This window comes from Tursiops truncatus, chromosome 13, assembly GCF_011762595.2.
Source record: "Tursiops truncatus isolate mTurTru1 chromosome 13, mTurTru1.mat.Y, whole genome shotgun sequence".
Classification (NCBI taxonomy): Eukaryota; Metazoa; Chordata; class Mammalia; order Artiodactyla; family Delphinidae; genus Tursiops; species Tursiops truncatus.
In genome coordinates, this window is record NC_047046.1 from 24,780,547 (window position 1) to 24,796,370 (window position 15,824).

The window sequence follows — 15,824 nt, forward strand, 5'->3', positions numbered from 1 at the left end:
CTCTTTCCCTGGAGTGTTCTCCCTCCCGAGGGCAGCCGGTCCTCTGGGGGTGGGGTGGCCAAGGTCACCGGGCCCTCTCTAAGTGCCCAGAGCACGCGGTGAAAGAACGCCAGCCCCCAGCCCTCCTGGGCCGCCCAGACGCCCAGCTGGCCCACCGCCACGCCAGCCCCCAGCCCTCCTGGGCCGCCCAGACGCACAGCTGGCCCACCGCCACGCCAGCCCCCAGCCCTCCTGGGCCGCCCAGACGCACAGCTGGCCCACCGCCACGCCAGCCCCTAGCCCTCCTGGGCCGCCCAGACGCCCAGCTGGCCCACCGCCACGCCAGCCCCCAGCCCTCCTGGGCCGCCAGGATGCCCAGCTGGCCCACCGCCACGCCAGCCCCCAGCCCTCCTGGGCCGCCCAGACGCCCAGCTGGCCCACCACCGGCCTGTCTTGGCTCATGCTGGGCTCCGGCATTCCGCCCGGGTGTGGCTTTCCTGTTGGCCACCGCCCCGGGCTGCAGACTCTCCCGCCCGGGACCCCTTTCCCGTGGCCAGAGAGCCGAAGGCTGTGTTTTGACGCAGGTGCTCCCCATCGTTGAAGCCCACATCTTCGAAGAATTGTGTTGTGGGCAGAAACTGCAACCACGCTCTTCCCCAAGTAACACTCTGAAGTCACTCGGAAACTGAAAAAAAAAAATTTAATAGTCTGATGAACACCAGAATTTGGAAAGTTTCCTCTGGTTTCCCTGGTGTCCTTGAACTACCTTCACATATCAGATGTTGCAGCGCAAAGACGTGGGGAGAGAGGTGGGGCCGCGGTGGGAAGTGGAGCCCCAGGAACCACGTGCTGCATGTTCACCTGTGTGTGCCGCCAGGGCGGGGCGCTGGGTCTCCCCAAGGACAGACAGACACCGTCCCCGTCCCTTTCAGATCAGCACTGCGGGGTCAGGCTCCCCAGCTAGGAGAGTCTTAGGACCCGAGGAGCCTGTGATGCCCCAGCCCTGGTACCTCTGCTACCCGGGAACTCATGAGCCACACCTGGTAGCTAGGAAGCCCTGTCCTGACGGCGCCTTAACTCCCCTTCCTGTGGGGCTGTGGGTTATTGCTACCCATCCGGGGGCTTTGTTTCTGGCTGAATTTTTATCAGCTCCGGTTTTTTGTTTCTAATCATTTCAGACTTCCTGAATTGTTGCAAGAATAGCACAAAGAACTGGGTGTGCGCCGGATATACCAATTGTAACATTTTGCACTGATTGTAACACTTTGCCACATTTGCTTAATCTTTAATCTTTATCTCTTTCTCTCTCCTTTGTATACACACCCCCCACCCCCACCCCACCCCCACCCCCACACACGCACACATGCTGAATAGTTTGAGAATAAAATGCAGGTCCCTCTGCCCTTTTACCCCTAAATACTTCATCGTGTATTTGCTAAGGACGTGCTCTTCCACAACCCACAGGACGGTCCTCCATCGGAGGACGGTTCACAGTTGAGTGATACTATTATTTAATATGCAATGCTCCTACAGATCTCTCCCAAGTTAGCCATCGTGTTCTTTGTAGCCATTTTCCTTCTGAGTGGGATGCAGTCCAGGTCACGAGATGTACGTGGTTGTCAGGTCTCCTTAGTTTCTTTCCATCTGTACCAGTTTCTCAGCCTCTGCTGGTCTTCCACAACCTTGACATTTTTCTGAAGGGTGCATTCTAGTTTGGGTCTGATGTTTCTTCAGGAAAAGATTCAGCTTCTGCGCTTCTGGCAGGGAAAAAAAACAACAAAACCCTGCAGTGATGCTGTGTCCTGTCGGTGCCTCACATCGGGGGGCACGTGATCTCCATTGGTTTATCGGTGCAGCTCGGGTTCTGATTAGTGCATGAATTGCTTGGAACTTCTCAAAAATCACGTGGAAGATGTGAGCTCCTGGAAGAGGGGGCAGGAGAGGTAATGAAAGGGGTTCTCCTCCCAAAGACCCTGTGTTAGTTTACTAAGGCTGCTACAGTCCAGGTGGCTCAAACAACAGAGATCTATCTCCTTCCATTTCTGGAGGCTGGAAGTCTGAGATCCAGGTGTGAGCAGGGCTGGTTTCTCCCGAGACCTCTCTCCTCGGCGCGTAGAGGCCATCATCTCTGTGTCCTCACGTGGTCGTCCCTCTGTGTCTGTGTCCTAATCTTTACTTCTCATAAAGCCCCTAGTCAGATTGGATCAGGGCCCACTTGAATGGCTTCATTTTTGCCCAATCACCTCTTTAGGTCCATCTCCAAATACAGTCACATTCTGAGGTGCTCAGGGCTAGGGCTTCAACATATGCATTTTGAGGGGACACAGTTCAACAGTGATATCCCCTCAGGACTCGGCTGAGACGTTGCCTCTTTAGAGAGACTGCCCTGACCACAGCATGTAAAGCAGCCCCTCTGTTCTCCTCACCTGCTCTGCCTTCAGCCACCTGCCATATTACTTGTTGCTTTACTTATTCATCGTGTGTCTCCTGCTAGCTGGCTGCGCTGTGTCTGAATGATTCGAGGTGACAGTGCCTCAAGCAAGGCCTTTGTTTTTGTGGGGGACCCTCAGTGAGTGAGGGGGAGGAGGAGAAGGCAGGGCTCTGGGTCCGACCGGATGGCAGGGAACCTGGCATCTGGAATGCAGCGACTCGTCCAGGTGATCAGTGGGGCCAGGCAGGGCCTCCTCCAGCTGCTGCTTTTTCTCTCGCGCCCCCAGGCCCACACGCAGCCCCCTCAAGGAGCGAGTCCAGAAGACCAGACAGTGCCAAGGGCATCTGGGATTGCCATCTGAAGAAACACAAAATTCAGTATAAATGCAAATGCATGTAGAAATAAAATTTAGGTTCGATGCAGACCAAACACCAGGATCAGCAAAAGCCTTGGTCCTCCCACTCCTGGTCGGCTGCAGTGGGAGGCCCGGCCAGCAGGTCATGGCGTCTGCCCTTACACCCCAGGCCGGGGTTTCCCTGCTGCCTCTGGAGGTGACCTGGGGCCCAGCCATGGTGGTGGCTGCACACAGGACACCTCCCCCCAACCATGGAAGTCTTTACTCAACTGAGTGTCGGAGCAGGAGGCCGAGTGAGGAGACACTCTATTAATGCCTTTGGTTGAGAACAGGACAAACAAACACCTCTCGCCTTGCACCCGGCAGCAGAGGTCTCCCACCTGCCAGGTGTGTAGCATGACACCTGGGCCCCGTTGCCAGGTCTGGGCTGGGCTCATGTCTGGGCAGCGTGAGCCCCTCTTCTCCAAGGGCAGCTCAACTGAGTGTTTCTTGCGTGTCTGAAGAGATCAGATAGGAGCAGAGCAGTGGCCCCTCAGGCCAGGGGTGGGTCCACTGAGGTCTCCCGCTGCCAGGATGCGAAGGGGCCGCTCCATCCCACCTGCTGGAGACGCTCAGCCACATTCACTGATATCCTGGAACTTCAGCTGCTGCTGGTGGCCTCATTTAAATGAGTGGGGTGGGAGGATGAAGAGAACTGCTACCCGCCCGGGACTGTGAGTCACTTCTCAACGTGTCGCTTTGGAAGCAGGAAGCATGCTTAGCGCGTGGGGAGGGGAAGCAGGTGGGAGGCAGTGACAGCGTGGAGGAGCTGAGTTTCCCACAGCCCTGCACTGTCTGCTGCACCTGGGCTTCCTCCAGAGCCGTGCATAGAAGCCCGTTACCCAGAGGGATGGAGACCGCCTGTCCCGCACCTGTCCCACACCTGCCCTACACCTGTCCCACACTCTGTTCCTTCCTCCCTGCAGGCCAGCCAGCTGGGTGTGTACCGGGCCTTTGTGGACAACTACGGAGTTGCCATGGAAACGGCTGAGAAGTGCTGTCAGGCCAACGCTCAGTTTGCAGAAATCTCTGAGGTACGCGTGACGCTGTTCAGACAGGTGCGCCCCTCCACCTCCTGAGGGTGGGCTGTGGGCTGGTCGTTGGCACACCGTGACCCGGGAGAAGAAGGCACAGCAAACTAAGGTCTGGTTGTGAACCTCAGCTCTGTTTCCGGATGCCTGTGGGTTGTCCTGAGCAGACAGACGGAGCAGCCCGAGGAGCACCCTGCCTCCCCAGCGGCCAGGGCCCAGCTCTGGGGTACCCCGGACAGACTTGCACTGTCCGTGTGTAGTTCGGGGTGTCCATAGTTCTGCCCCATTAACAGAGGTCTCGACACTCGAGTCCTGAGGCCGACTTTGCACCTTGCGGATGGAGAGCAGGTGGGGAGGTGTCATGCTCTGCTCCTCTGGGGTCTGCATCCGGCCCGGGGGATGGGGCTGGTGTGCGTTCTGTCGACCCGCGTGGGAGGAAGCTGCAGGCTGGGCACTGCACCGGCCCGGGGGCTCTGAAACCTCAAGCCCTGGAGTGTTAGCACAAGGGGCCTCGGAAGAGCCCCCTGGATGCAGAAGACGGGCGGCCATCGGGGGCCGGTGGCCATGCCAGGTCCTCCCTGCCCCGCTCCATCCTGCTTCTGCCCGTGGCAGGTGAATGATACTTTCTTCTTCCCAGGCCTGTAGTCCTCAGAGCCCTGACCTGCCTTCCCCGCCAAACAAGGATTCTGGGTGGGAAGACCTCCAAGTGAAACCCCAGCTTTAGGAAGAGAAACGGAAACTAGAAATAGGCAGGGGAGGGTCTCTTGCTGGGATACGGTCGTACCCCGACTGTCACACCTGGGCTTTGTTCCAGGGGATTTGTGCTGTTTTATAATTTATCACGGGGGCTGGGCCCTGTGGGTCCCAGCACCGGCGTCTCCCATGGTGATAACGTGCCACACCGTTCCCCAGAGCCCGTGGGTGCCCTGCTCCCCACCTGGTGCCTCTGGTAACGGGCTACATGCACCCAGGGCTGCAGGCTGGCTCCACACTTCCCTCTGAAGCTGCCCTCGTTTGCCTGCAGCATTGGGTCTGTTCCTCTCTTTAGTTCATTAAACTAGCAGCCCGCATACTCCTAACAGCTGGAATGCTGGCGCCAAGTCCCAGGCGACTTTGACAAATTAGAGTCATAATCTTTTAAGAGCAGGCTATGGTTAAATGGAGCCAAGTTCACGTCCACCAGGACAGGTGTCTACAGAGGAGGGAGGAAGCGACGGTGGGATACCAACCGGGAGTCACGTGGTCCCACCAACCAGGCACAGGCACAGGCAGCAGGACGGGGTTCGGGGCGGCCAAATGCCAGTTCTGTGAAACTTTTACCATCAGGTGGTATCCACTTTGGTTTTCCATCCATGTTTCAAAAAAGCCCCAGAGAAATTAGAGCCACACAGACAGTGAAATGAACCAAAAGGACGCAGAAGAAGCAGGCCATTTAGAGGTGTGGGGAGTTGCATTCTGCGGGGTCAGAGCTCGGCCATGGGGACTGGATGTCCATCTCCAAGGACAGGCAGGGTGGAGCAGTGGTCCTTCACGTCTCCCAGGACTGGCCTGAGAAATGGGTGTGCTGCAGTGTCCAGTCAGACTGGAGTTGCCTGAGATGGGTTCTGCAAGCTCGAGCTCCCCAGATAAAAAGTAGGTAACAGGAATCATGTGAAAAGGGCTTCCGGAGTCTAGTCAGTTTGGGAAATGTGGGGTTAAACCAAACTTGTAAGTTTTCTCAAGGCAGGCCTCCCAGAGCCCCGAGATGCTCAAGGTGCCCACGTTCTTCGCACCTTCCAGGGGCCCTTGGCGCGTGGGCTGCTGCCCTGGCTCATGTGAGCGGCACCTAATTTTTGCAGTTTTGAGCTCTCACGCCCCCTCATCCCCCCGCCCACCCTCTGGGAGCTGCTGAGGCAGATGGATGGAGGAGTTATTGAGGGGAGCTAAATTCTCAGGAGAGGCACCAAGGTGCATTGTGAGTTTGGCCCCCGTGAGCTTAAAATACACTATGTTTTCTAGTCCCAAGAGGTTTCCCACAGCCTGAGAGGTTGGGACGGTCATCTCCAGGCCCCTTCCCATTCCTGTGCTGTGTCTTCTGTTCACTCAGAAGTCTCGTACTGGGATTAGCCACAGCTTCTTTCCAGAGACTATTTCAGGCACACAGGGACCTTTTATCCACATTTCTCTTGGTACCTTGGACCAAATCAGCAGTGCCTTTGACACGGTTGTGTTGAAAAATGACCCACCCACTAAAAAGCTCTGCTTACTTCCTGGGCAAGGACGTTTGCAAAGTCAGGGGAGGGGAGGCTGGGGTGGAGGCAGAGTGCATGCCAGCGGCCTGCCCTGGCCTCCCCGAAGCTGAGTGCTCTTCTTTCTGACCCACCAGCCCCTTGCACGTTGTTTAACTGCTCCAGGAAAGCTGATCTGTGCACCCAGGAGGGGCATTGCCAGTTGCCTTGGTTTGCAGGATCCTCTGCGTCAGAGGTTCTCAACCAGCGCTGATTTTGTCCCCTGGAGACACTTAGCAATGCCGGGGGACGTTTTAGATTGTCACAGCAGGAGGAGAGGGTGCTGCTGCACCCGTAGGATGCTATTCAACATCCCAGGGTGCATAGGACAGCCCCTTAGAATAGAGAATTTCTGATCCTGATGTCAGCAGCGTCATCCAGGGCGAGCGTGTGCTCAGTTGGCCCCGTTCTGCAGGCTGTGGCCCAGAGGTTTGCCACATCTAGGCTTCTCAGCGGTGAGAGGAGGGTGAGAGTTCTGCTGAAGGTTCCTGACCGTGAACTCACTGACACATCAGAGCTGCTTCATCTGCCCTGTGGAAAACGTGCTTTTCTCTTTGCAGAACCTGAGAGCCAGAAGCAACAAGGATGCCAAGGACCAAACGACCAAGAACTCTCTGGAAAGTGAGTTCTCCGTGCCGAAGCCCCTGCATGCCCCTGTGGTGGCGGCCGCTGCCAGCAGACAGGAGCAGCCAGGGCGCCCAGCTGGGTCACACTCCGGCCCCTCTGCTGCTCCAGATTTCCAGTAGTGGGGGGTGGGGGGATGGGGAGGGAGCAGCACTGGCCATGGTGGGTGCGGAGGGACAGGGTCAGGACCTGTTGCCACCAATGGGGGGTGGGGGTGGGGCAGGGAACCAGGAAGAGGTGGGAGTTATCGGAAGCCCACAAAGCAGGCACTGCCGGGCATTTACAGTGTCATCTTGTTGTCCCAACGGCCCTGCAGGAGGCTCTTGTCTTCCCTTGTTTCAGGTGATAAAACAGGTTTAGGGTGGAAAGGACCGTGTAGAACGCAGATTCAGAGTGGCTGGGCAGGGGTCAGGGTCAAGTAGTCGGGCTCCCGGGCCTGTGTTTGCCCTCATCTCTCTGGGCAGAGTGAGCTCAGGAGCAACAGGGTACTTCTCGTTTCTGGCTGTTAGGGTCTTGGGAGGAGTTACGCTCACAGAGAACAGCAGACGTGGGCCGGGGCCACAGCTACACCGCCCTCTGAGCCGGTTTCCCCCATTTCTGTAAAATGGGGATAACAGTGCATGCCCTGCACTAGTCGTGGGGGTTATGGGCGGAGCTCCACCCTACATGTGAGAACACGTGAAGCGCCTGTGCCCGTGATGGGCTGTGCCCACCATGGAAAAGCGGGGACGGCCCTGGCCGGTTGGGGCTCCATGCTGCCGGCGTCCAGGGGTCCAAAAACGCTTACAAAACCAAAAGCCGCATCTCAGGCTCAGGCTTGGATACGCACGGAGTAGCGTGCTGGTCCGCACCCCCGGCCTGGGATCTGCGCCGGCGCTTCCTCCCCAGAGTGCTGGCCAGCTCCCTGACCCAGGCCGGGGGGCCGTCAACACGGAGGCCTTTGAATGCTTGCTGCTGAGTCAGCCACGCAGGCTCGGGTTCTGCTCAGCCCTGGACCTGGCACTGGTGTCGCAGACTGAAGGCTCACAGCCGTGTTCCCGACCTTCCAATGCATCGGGTTCAACCTTGTCACTGAGCGGAGGGGAGTGGGGTTCCCAGGGAATGTGGAGGCTGAGGCTGCCCCCACCTCCACCCTTGCAGTGAGGGTGGGTGGGCAGGCGGGCGGTCAGCCTTCTCTGACCCTTCGTCTCTCCGCAGCCCTGCTCTACAAGCCTGTGGACCGGGTCACGAGGAGCACACTGGTCCTGCATGTGAGTCCCTCGGGCCCGGGGCCTCCTTGCCCTGGGGTTCTTGGCTTCTGTCCTGGGGCTGACCCTGATATCTGTCAATTTTGCCCACCTGCCCCCTTTTCTGCCACACACCTGTACTGAGGATGCAGAAGTGAGGCACCTCTGCCATCCCTGGGCTCCTGGGGGTGGGAGGGGGGAAACGCAGCAGGCTCGCCAGGTGTTCCAGATGCCTCATCAGAGCGGGTACAGGTAGGGAGCATCCCGTCCCACATGGACAGAGGCTTGTGGGTGGAGAAGCTTCCCCGGGGGAGAGGGTGGGGACACATAGCACAGGTTGGAGCACCAATGGCAGGTGCATCCCGGGGCTGTGGTCAGACCACATTCTCCAGCCAGGAGAACGTGTGCGGAGAGGGTGTGCAGGGAGGCCCACCTGGCGGGGCTGCTCTTAAAGGCAGTGGGGAGTCACTTGCGCATTATTAAGTGGTCGTCTTAATACTGAGAAACAAGCAGGGAAAAAAAGGCCCCCGATCCTGCCAGGTGATCCTATTTGTCTGTATTTAGAGTAAGTCTTACATGCACATTTTTTTTTAATACATTTATTTATATATTTTGGCTCTGTTGGGTCTTCGTTGTTGCGCGGGCTCTCTCTAGTTGCGGCGAGCAGGGGCTACTCTTCGTTGCGGTGCACGGGCTTCTCATTGTGGTGGCTTCTCTTGTTGCGTAGCACGGGCTCTAGGCATGTGGGCTTCAGTAGTTGTGGCACGTGGGTTCAGTAGTTGTGGCTTGCGGACTCTAGAGCGCAGGCTCAGTAGTTGTGGCACACGGGCTTAGTTGCTCTGTGACATGTGGGATCTTCCCAGACTACAGCTCGAACCTGGGTCCCCTGCACTGGCAGGCGGATTCTTAACCACTGCGCCACCAGGGAAGCCCGACATGCACATTTTTAAAAAAATGTACAACCAAGTCACAGAAGTGTTTGAAGTGTCCGTTTCCTGTCTTGCTTCCTCCGCACAAAGGAGCCACCACCACAAGGATCTTTATGCCGACACACGTGGCATCTTTCTAAATCACTCAGACGGTGTTGTGCTGTGCATACCATTCCACATGTGGCTTTTTACCCTGTAATGTTATATTGTGGCAGTTGTCCCACTTTGGCCCAAACAGCTCTGCCTTGTTCATTTTTAAGCTGCGTGGTTTTCCATCCAGTGCACGTTTCAGAACTTCTTACCATCCTCTGACTAAGAGTTCCTGGATGGAGGGAGATAAGCTGAGATTTGCGGTTTGGGAGGCTCTGGCCGGTGGCCCATCAGAGTCCTGGAGATCCTTTATTTGGTTCCCTCACCACGATGAGCCCAGGCCTGGCAGGGGGAAGCCAGAACCACCAGGAGCGGTAGGGGGGGGACTGGGATCCCCAACACCAGAGCCTCCCCTGAGCTTACTTCATCTCCCCAGGTTCTCTTTGCTGTAGGATTTGGGAGCTAAGAGGGTTTTGTTTCTCTGAACCAGGAAGCCGTAGACTTTGAGCACAAATTATGTGCATTTGCAGTAGAGAAGGATTCTCAGGCTCTGATCTAAAAGAGGAGGAGCCGGGGGCTTCCCTGGTGGCGCAGTGGTTGAGAGTCCGCCTGCCGATGCAGGGGACACGGGTTCATGCCCCGGTCCGGGAAGATCCCACATGCCGCAGAGCGGCTGGGCCCGTGAGCCATGGCCGCTAAGCCTGCGCGTCCGGAGCCTGTGCTCCGCAACGGGAGAGGCCACAACAGTGAGAGGCCCGCGTACCGCAAAAATAAAATAAAATAAATAAAAGAGGAGGAGCTGGGAAGGTCAGGGGCTTTCTCCTGACCTCACATGGACCGGCGGACCAGGATGGGTTCTGCCCCAGGGGACCTGTGACAATGTCCAGGGAAATTTTTGCTTGTCACAACCACACGTGAGGGGGCACCACTGCCATCGAATGGGCAGAGGCCAGGGACGGTGCCAGCATCCTCCAGTGCCCGGACAGCCCCCACCAAAACCAGCCCTGCATGTCACCAGGGCCCGGGTAGAGAAACCTGCCGCAGACCTGTAGCGTGGAGCCCCTCTCTGCAACGTGCAAACAGCATAGGCTTGTGGGGCGCCGTTAGGGGCCTGCTCCTGGCACAGTGCTCGCACAAGTGCTGCCGCGCGGCCCAAGCCATGGTGAGAGGCGGCCCCAGGTCACACCCAGCACGTCTGCGGCTCTCACAGCAGAGATGCCGGGGCTGCTCTGACTCCATCCTTCGTCCAATGCAGGACTTGCTGAAACACACCCCCTCTGGCCACCCCGACCACCTGCTGCTGCAAGACGCCCTCCGCATCTCGCAGAACTTCCTGTCCAGCATTAACGAGGAGATCACGCCCCGCCGGCAGTCCATGACCGTGAAGAAGGGAGAGGTGAGCATGGCGGCCGAGCAGAGGTGGGCGTGGGGCCCACTGTATCCACACAGCTCAGCCCAACACAGAAACGCCTGGACTTGGGGGCCCTTGACCCTGGCAGGGTGAACCCAGGCCATTGTGCAGGGCATCGGGGTGTGGTTTCAGGGGTGCGGGCCTCACTTGGGGGGTTATGTCCCGGGCACCGCCCACCCTGCCGGATCAGGGTCCCCAGCTAAGGAGAGCAGTGAGAAGGAGGATGGCATTTGTGTGCCTGGGGACCGCTCGGTTCCTCTTGAGTGTTCTTTCATTAACATACAGTTAACAGTGGGTTTAAGGACTTGAAAGCGGATGAAGGGGAGGGGCGTGTGGTTTGTGTTTGCGGCCAGAGAACGGCTGGAGAACGAACGTGGTTGACTTCTTCGGCCAGGAGGGCTCTCCTTCCCCTCCTCCCTCCCTCTCTGACAGCCCATCCCAGTCTCCATCTCTCTGCACATCGTAGATGACAGGGTGTGGAACAGAGGGGCTCAGACGCCACCCCTGCCACCTCCGCTCCTTCCCGGGAGGGGCCCAGCCCGGTGCCAGGCAGCTTGCGCGAGATGGCAGAGGTGTGCCAGTCAGGGGCGGCGTCTAGTGTGAGCATCTTTCGTTGGAAGCGGCACCGCGGCGCGGGGCGGGGGGGGGGCGGACCCGCGGCCTCTGGGGTCTTGTGCAGGGACAGGAGCCGTATGGCCCAGCAACACGTGGGCTGGCAGCAAACCTTACTGTAGCTGCCGCTCGGAACCACTCCTCTTCCCGTTGGTGTGCCAGGTGCTCGGCGGCGCCGAGGCTGACCCTCCGGGACTTGGGGCTGGCGGGCAGGCTGCTCTCAGCCCTGTGCTCCCACACCTGTGTGGGAAGTGGTACCTGAGTGCTCGGCCTCCCTTGTCTGCAGTTCACACGGTCTCACCAGACTCGGGATTTGCTTCCGCCAAGACTCCTGTCCCTGTCGGGTTCGTGCTGCCTGGTCTCCCCTCCTGGGACACCATGCTCTCTCGCAGGCAGTTCCTTTATAAGAGCACCGCCCTCCTGGGAAGCAGCTGTGCGAGTCCTTCTGTGGGTGCTGGGTCTGCGCCTGTGTCTCCCGCTGCACTTAGGTTCCCCGGGGAGAAGCGCCTCCTTGCTCTTCGGGTCATTGGAAGCAGCTGCCTTCAGGAATTGAGGAAAATCAGATGTCGCCTGGCAGTTGTCAGCCAGGCCCTTGAGCCCGCATCTGTATCCCAGGCCTCCTTCCCCGTGCACCCATGGTCAGGGTCCCGGGGCGCCTGAGTGGGAAGTGTGCAGGGGCCGCTGCTTCATGGGGGCAGGGCTTCTACCTGCGCCCACCCCATCCCCACCAGCATCTGGTCCTGTTGACCTGTGGTGTCTGCTCCTTGAGGGGAATTGCTTGGGTGCCTCAGCCACGAATTGGGGAGAAAGGCCAGTGACACTGAAAGGTCAGGAGTCTGAGTCGCATGTGCCTTCATTCAGGGTTCTCCGTCAGGAGCACAGTAAGGGAGATAGGTGGCGGCTAGACCAGGATTCAGGCAGATCCACACCTACACCACTGCCTGGCACGACCTCGAGAGCTGGGGGCTGGGGTCCACAGATAGAGACAGAATGAGGCCTGACTCCTGGGCCAGGGTCCAGGCTCCCTTCGTGGATTTGCCAGTATCGTGGGTGGGGGCCCTGCTTTCCTGGAGCTGGGAGACCCTTCCTGCCCATCTGCGCAATTTCTGTTTGAGCCACTGCAGGACCCCAGGGTGGGCTGGGGTTCAGAACTGAGGCCTGGGGCCTCCTTGGGAGGGAGGACATCTGCCACGATGGGGAAGCTCGTGGTGAGAAAATCCTACTGCGCTCAGAGGACAGCCACACCGTCCACTCCCCGCACTGTGCACCTCGTGTGGCCCTCGGAGACGGGGTGCAGCACAGAGCAAGGCTCAGGCCAGGACGTCATGGGGTGGGGGGCTTCTCCTGGAAAGATGAGGATTTGCACAGGCAGGGGTGCATGGGGAGGGGCCTGGCAACTGAGTCCACCCATCAGAGCCCCGCAGGGCTGCCGTCTGAGCCCGTGTCTACTACCACGGATGGGTGGATGTACGGGGCTGCCAGAAGTGCCAGGGTGATGCCGGTGGCCTCTGGAGGATGAAGTTGGTGGCTGGGATGGGACTTTGGATGAACCTGTGAGCGGCAGGACCCGGCGGGGAGGAGGGGAAGGGCCTGCAGGGGGCTCCATCAGGGCTGGGACCCTGGACGATTCTGACCTGCTGACAGAGGGGGCGAATCCGCCTCTGAGCTGGACGTCGGGGGCCCTCTGCTGGCAGTGGCCAGAAGCTCAGCTCCTTTGTGTGGAGAAAGGACTGCAGTCCCCCCCTCCTCACAGAATGTCCCTTGGTCCTGCCTCCTGGGCTGGAAGACCATCTGCGTGTCCCTGCCGAGGGGGCATTCCTCGAGGACCTCAGTGTCCCAGGACCTGCCCCCCGGCACAGACCCCGCAGTCAGGCTGCCCAGGTCTCCAGTGCTGCATGGCCGTGTCCCCAGGTGCACATGCTTCTGTGCTTCCCATGGGTGCGGACGCGGGGCTTGCCTATGCCCACAGCAGGCGGGGGAGGGCAGTGACGATGGGTCACGGCCTGGGCGCCTGGGCAGCCCTCCTGCCCTCCCACTCATGGTCTGGTTGGCACTGGCGGCTCCCATGTAAATCATCCGGTCTCCGTGCCAGGGCCTGGCCGGCTGCTGTGAGCCGAGCTGCGCATGACGGTGATGTGGGAGTGTTGGGGGGCCTGGCCCAGGCTGCATTTGCTTCTCGGGGGCTCCTGCTGAGAGTGTGGGGGGAGTTCAGGGAGGCACAGGTTCCCTGAGAAGAACCTCAGGCGGCAGGTGGCAGTGGAGCCAGGTGCCCAGACCTGCTGGGGGGGCTGTTGGGGGGGGTGACAGGGGTAGGCAGATGCTGTGAGTCTTTGCCCCCTGTGGTGTGTGTGCCTGACCCTCCGGACCCTTCCCAGGCCATCACAGAGAGGGGTGGGAAGTTGCCCTTTCTGGGGGGCCTTCTCTGAGGCCAGGCGGGCAGGGTCCCCATTGAGCACCTGGCCTCTTTCCTCCTGAGCACAGACCCCCGAGTGTCCCCGCTCGCTCCCTGTGCTGCCTGGGGTGGATGGTGGAGCTCCCTGAGGCTCAGGCTCTCATCTTCGAAGTGGGCACGAGGACCCACCCACAGCAGGAGGGTCACATCCAATGACAGGCCACGTGCTGGCACAGCACACCCGGGGCGCGCGCGGGGCAGCCTCTCGTCCTGTCTCTGTGTCCTCGGCACAGCACGGCGCCAGCCCGGATGAGGTGGCAGGCAGTTTGTCCACTGAATTACCGACTTACCTCCATGTGCCCTGGAAACTTGTGAGCCATGGGACCATCCCTTGTCTTTCAGATGAAGCCCCCAGGGGCAGAGAGGCACAGGGCTTGCTGGGAACTGGTGCCTCTAGTCTCCCTGCTCCTTCGAGGATGCCTGAGGGTCAGGGGTGGGCATCAGAGGTGTAAAGCCCCTAGGTGGGCCCCTACCATCAGTGGGCACTGACCTCAGAAGGACTAGAATGTGGGGTCCCAGCTGGGGGACCCCTGCCCAGCCTCCTGATTCCCTCAGATCCAGGCCCAGCCCTTAGCGTGACTGCCCTCTCTCGGAGTTCTCCCGGCCCGTCTCCTCCCCGCTTACCAGGCAGTGCCCTCTAGGCCGAGCCCCAAGCTCTTGTTACCTGAGCCTTGACGGTCCCCGTACGAGAACGTCCCCTCTCCACGTGGCCGGCCTCTTGCCTGGGTCTTCAGGCCTGTCCTGGGGACGTGTGGGCCTCCCTGCTCAGAAGGGCTCTCCCGTCGCCTTGGCTGCAATGTCTCCTCCGGCCTCCAGGCCAGTGGCTGTGACTCTGTCTGGGGCTTGGGAACTTTGATGAACAAAGAGCAAGGCGTTTGGCGTGTGTGCTTGCGGGCGGATGAGGTGGAAGGAGCGCTGGGAAGTGGGTGTGAGGGTTGGAGGTGGGGGGAGTGGAGGCCCTGGCCGCCCCTGCCCTGACCAGCCCCCCGCCCCCTGCAGCACCGGCAGCTGCTGAAGGACAGCTTCATGGTGGAGCTGGTGGAGGGGGCCCGCAAGCTGCGGCACGTCTTCCTCTTCACTGACCTGCTCCTGTGCACCAAGCTCAAGAAGCAGAGCGGAGGGTGAGTGGCGGTGCGGCCCCGGCCGAGGGGGGGGGTCCCCGGGGCATGGGGTGGTTTCTACAGGAGGAGACCTGGTGTTCTTTCCAGTGAGCCTCGAGAGGTCGTAACCTGTTGCCAGGCTGCTCTCGTTAAGCTACATTCTGTTTCCAACTGGACGTGATGCCAGGCTCAAGGTCAAAGTTCATCATTAGGAATCTGGAGACATTCAGGGTCTGGGTGGATGACCAGGCTGTTGACTGTGACTTCAGGTGCAATGGAGGGGCTGTCATGTCGTGACCCAGACAGGTCGGGGGGCTGCAGGGTCTGGTGCAGGTGGGGGATGGACACTGGCTGCCCCTCCCCTGTCCTTGGAGGGCATCACTAGGTGATCCCTACATTTGTCTTCCCGAGATCATGGTGGCTTCTAAGTGATTCTCAGCATTGGCCTGCAGACCCCACCCAAACCCCCAGGGATCAGACCACACAGGTTGCAGCAGTGGGGGGCCGGGGGGCTGGAATGGAGGAAAGAAGGTCACGTTGGGAAGAACCAGAACTGGGCTCTTCACCCCATCCTGCCATCGCCACGCTGAGTGGATTTAATCAGAAGAGAGCCTTGGTTTCCCCATCTGTCGAGGGAGGGATTACACCGGGTAGATTTGCAGCCCCTCAAACTCTACAGCTCTGGACGTGTCTGCAGTCCTCTCCTGACTGTCATTGGCGGCCTAGGTGGTCTCCCGCGTCAGGGAGCCTGTGAGCCACCACTGTCAGCACAGAGTAGGGTGGATGAGGGCTTGTCAGACCCGTGGGGTCTGGGTCACACGTGCACAATGACCCTCCCCAGGGGTCACCGAGGCTGGATCGCCAGTGTCTGCCTGTGGCCTTATCCCAGCCTGTCTCAGGGACCATGAGCAGAGTTTGAAGGTCAGGTAAACTTCATGGCCATGAGCTTAGGGTTCCCCAGAGTCGAAAGCAGTGACTTAAGCAAAGGAAGGTGGTCAGCCTGTTAACCTGCCCCTCCCCCCACCCAGCAAAACCCAGCAATATGACTGCAAATGGTACATCCCGCTCACGGATCTCAGCTTCCAGACAGTAGACGACGCGGAGGCCACACCCAACATCCCCCTGGTGCTGGATGAGGAGCTGGATGCCATGAAGATCAAGATCTCCCAGATCAAGAGCGACATCCAGAGAGAGAAGGTGGGGCTGGGGGTGGTGCCAGGCCGGGCTCTGCAGCTCGAGTGGGCAGCGTCCCCTCACGCTGGCAGGCGGGCAAGTTCT

At 59.5% G+C, this 15,824-nt stretch overlaps 1 protein-coding gene across 2 annotated transcripts in view; it reads left to right on the plus strand.

Moving 5' to 3' along the window:
* BCR (BCR activator of RhoGEF and GTPase) overlaps nucleotides 1-15,824 on the plus strand; it is a 99,835-nt gene that overhangs the window by 58,543 nt on the left and 25,468 nt on the right. For both annotated transcript variants that reach the window (XM_033837285.2, XM_033837286.2), the window contains exons 5-10: nucleotides 3,731-3,838; nucleotides 6,663-6,723; nucleotides 7,924-7,976; nucleotides 10,227-10,367; nucleotides 14,446-14,567; nucleotides 15,575-15,743. In XM_033837285.2, coding sequence (XP_033693176.1) covers nucleotides 3,731-3,838; nucleotides 6,663-6,723; nucleotides 7,924-7,976; nucleotides 10,227-10,367; nucleotides 14,446-14,567; nucleotides 15,575-15,743 — 654 coding nt within the window. The remainder of the gene's footprint in view (nucleotides 1-3,730; nucleotides 3,839-6,662; nucleotides 6,724-7,923; nucleotides 7,977-10,226; nucleotides 10,368-14,445; nucleotides 14,568-15,574; nucleotides 15,744-15,824) is intronic.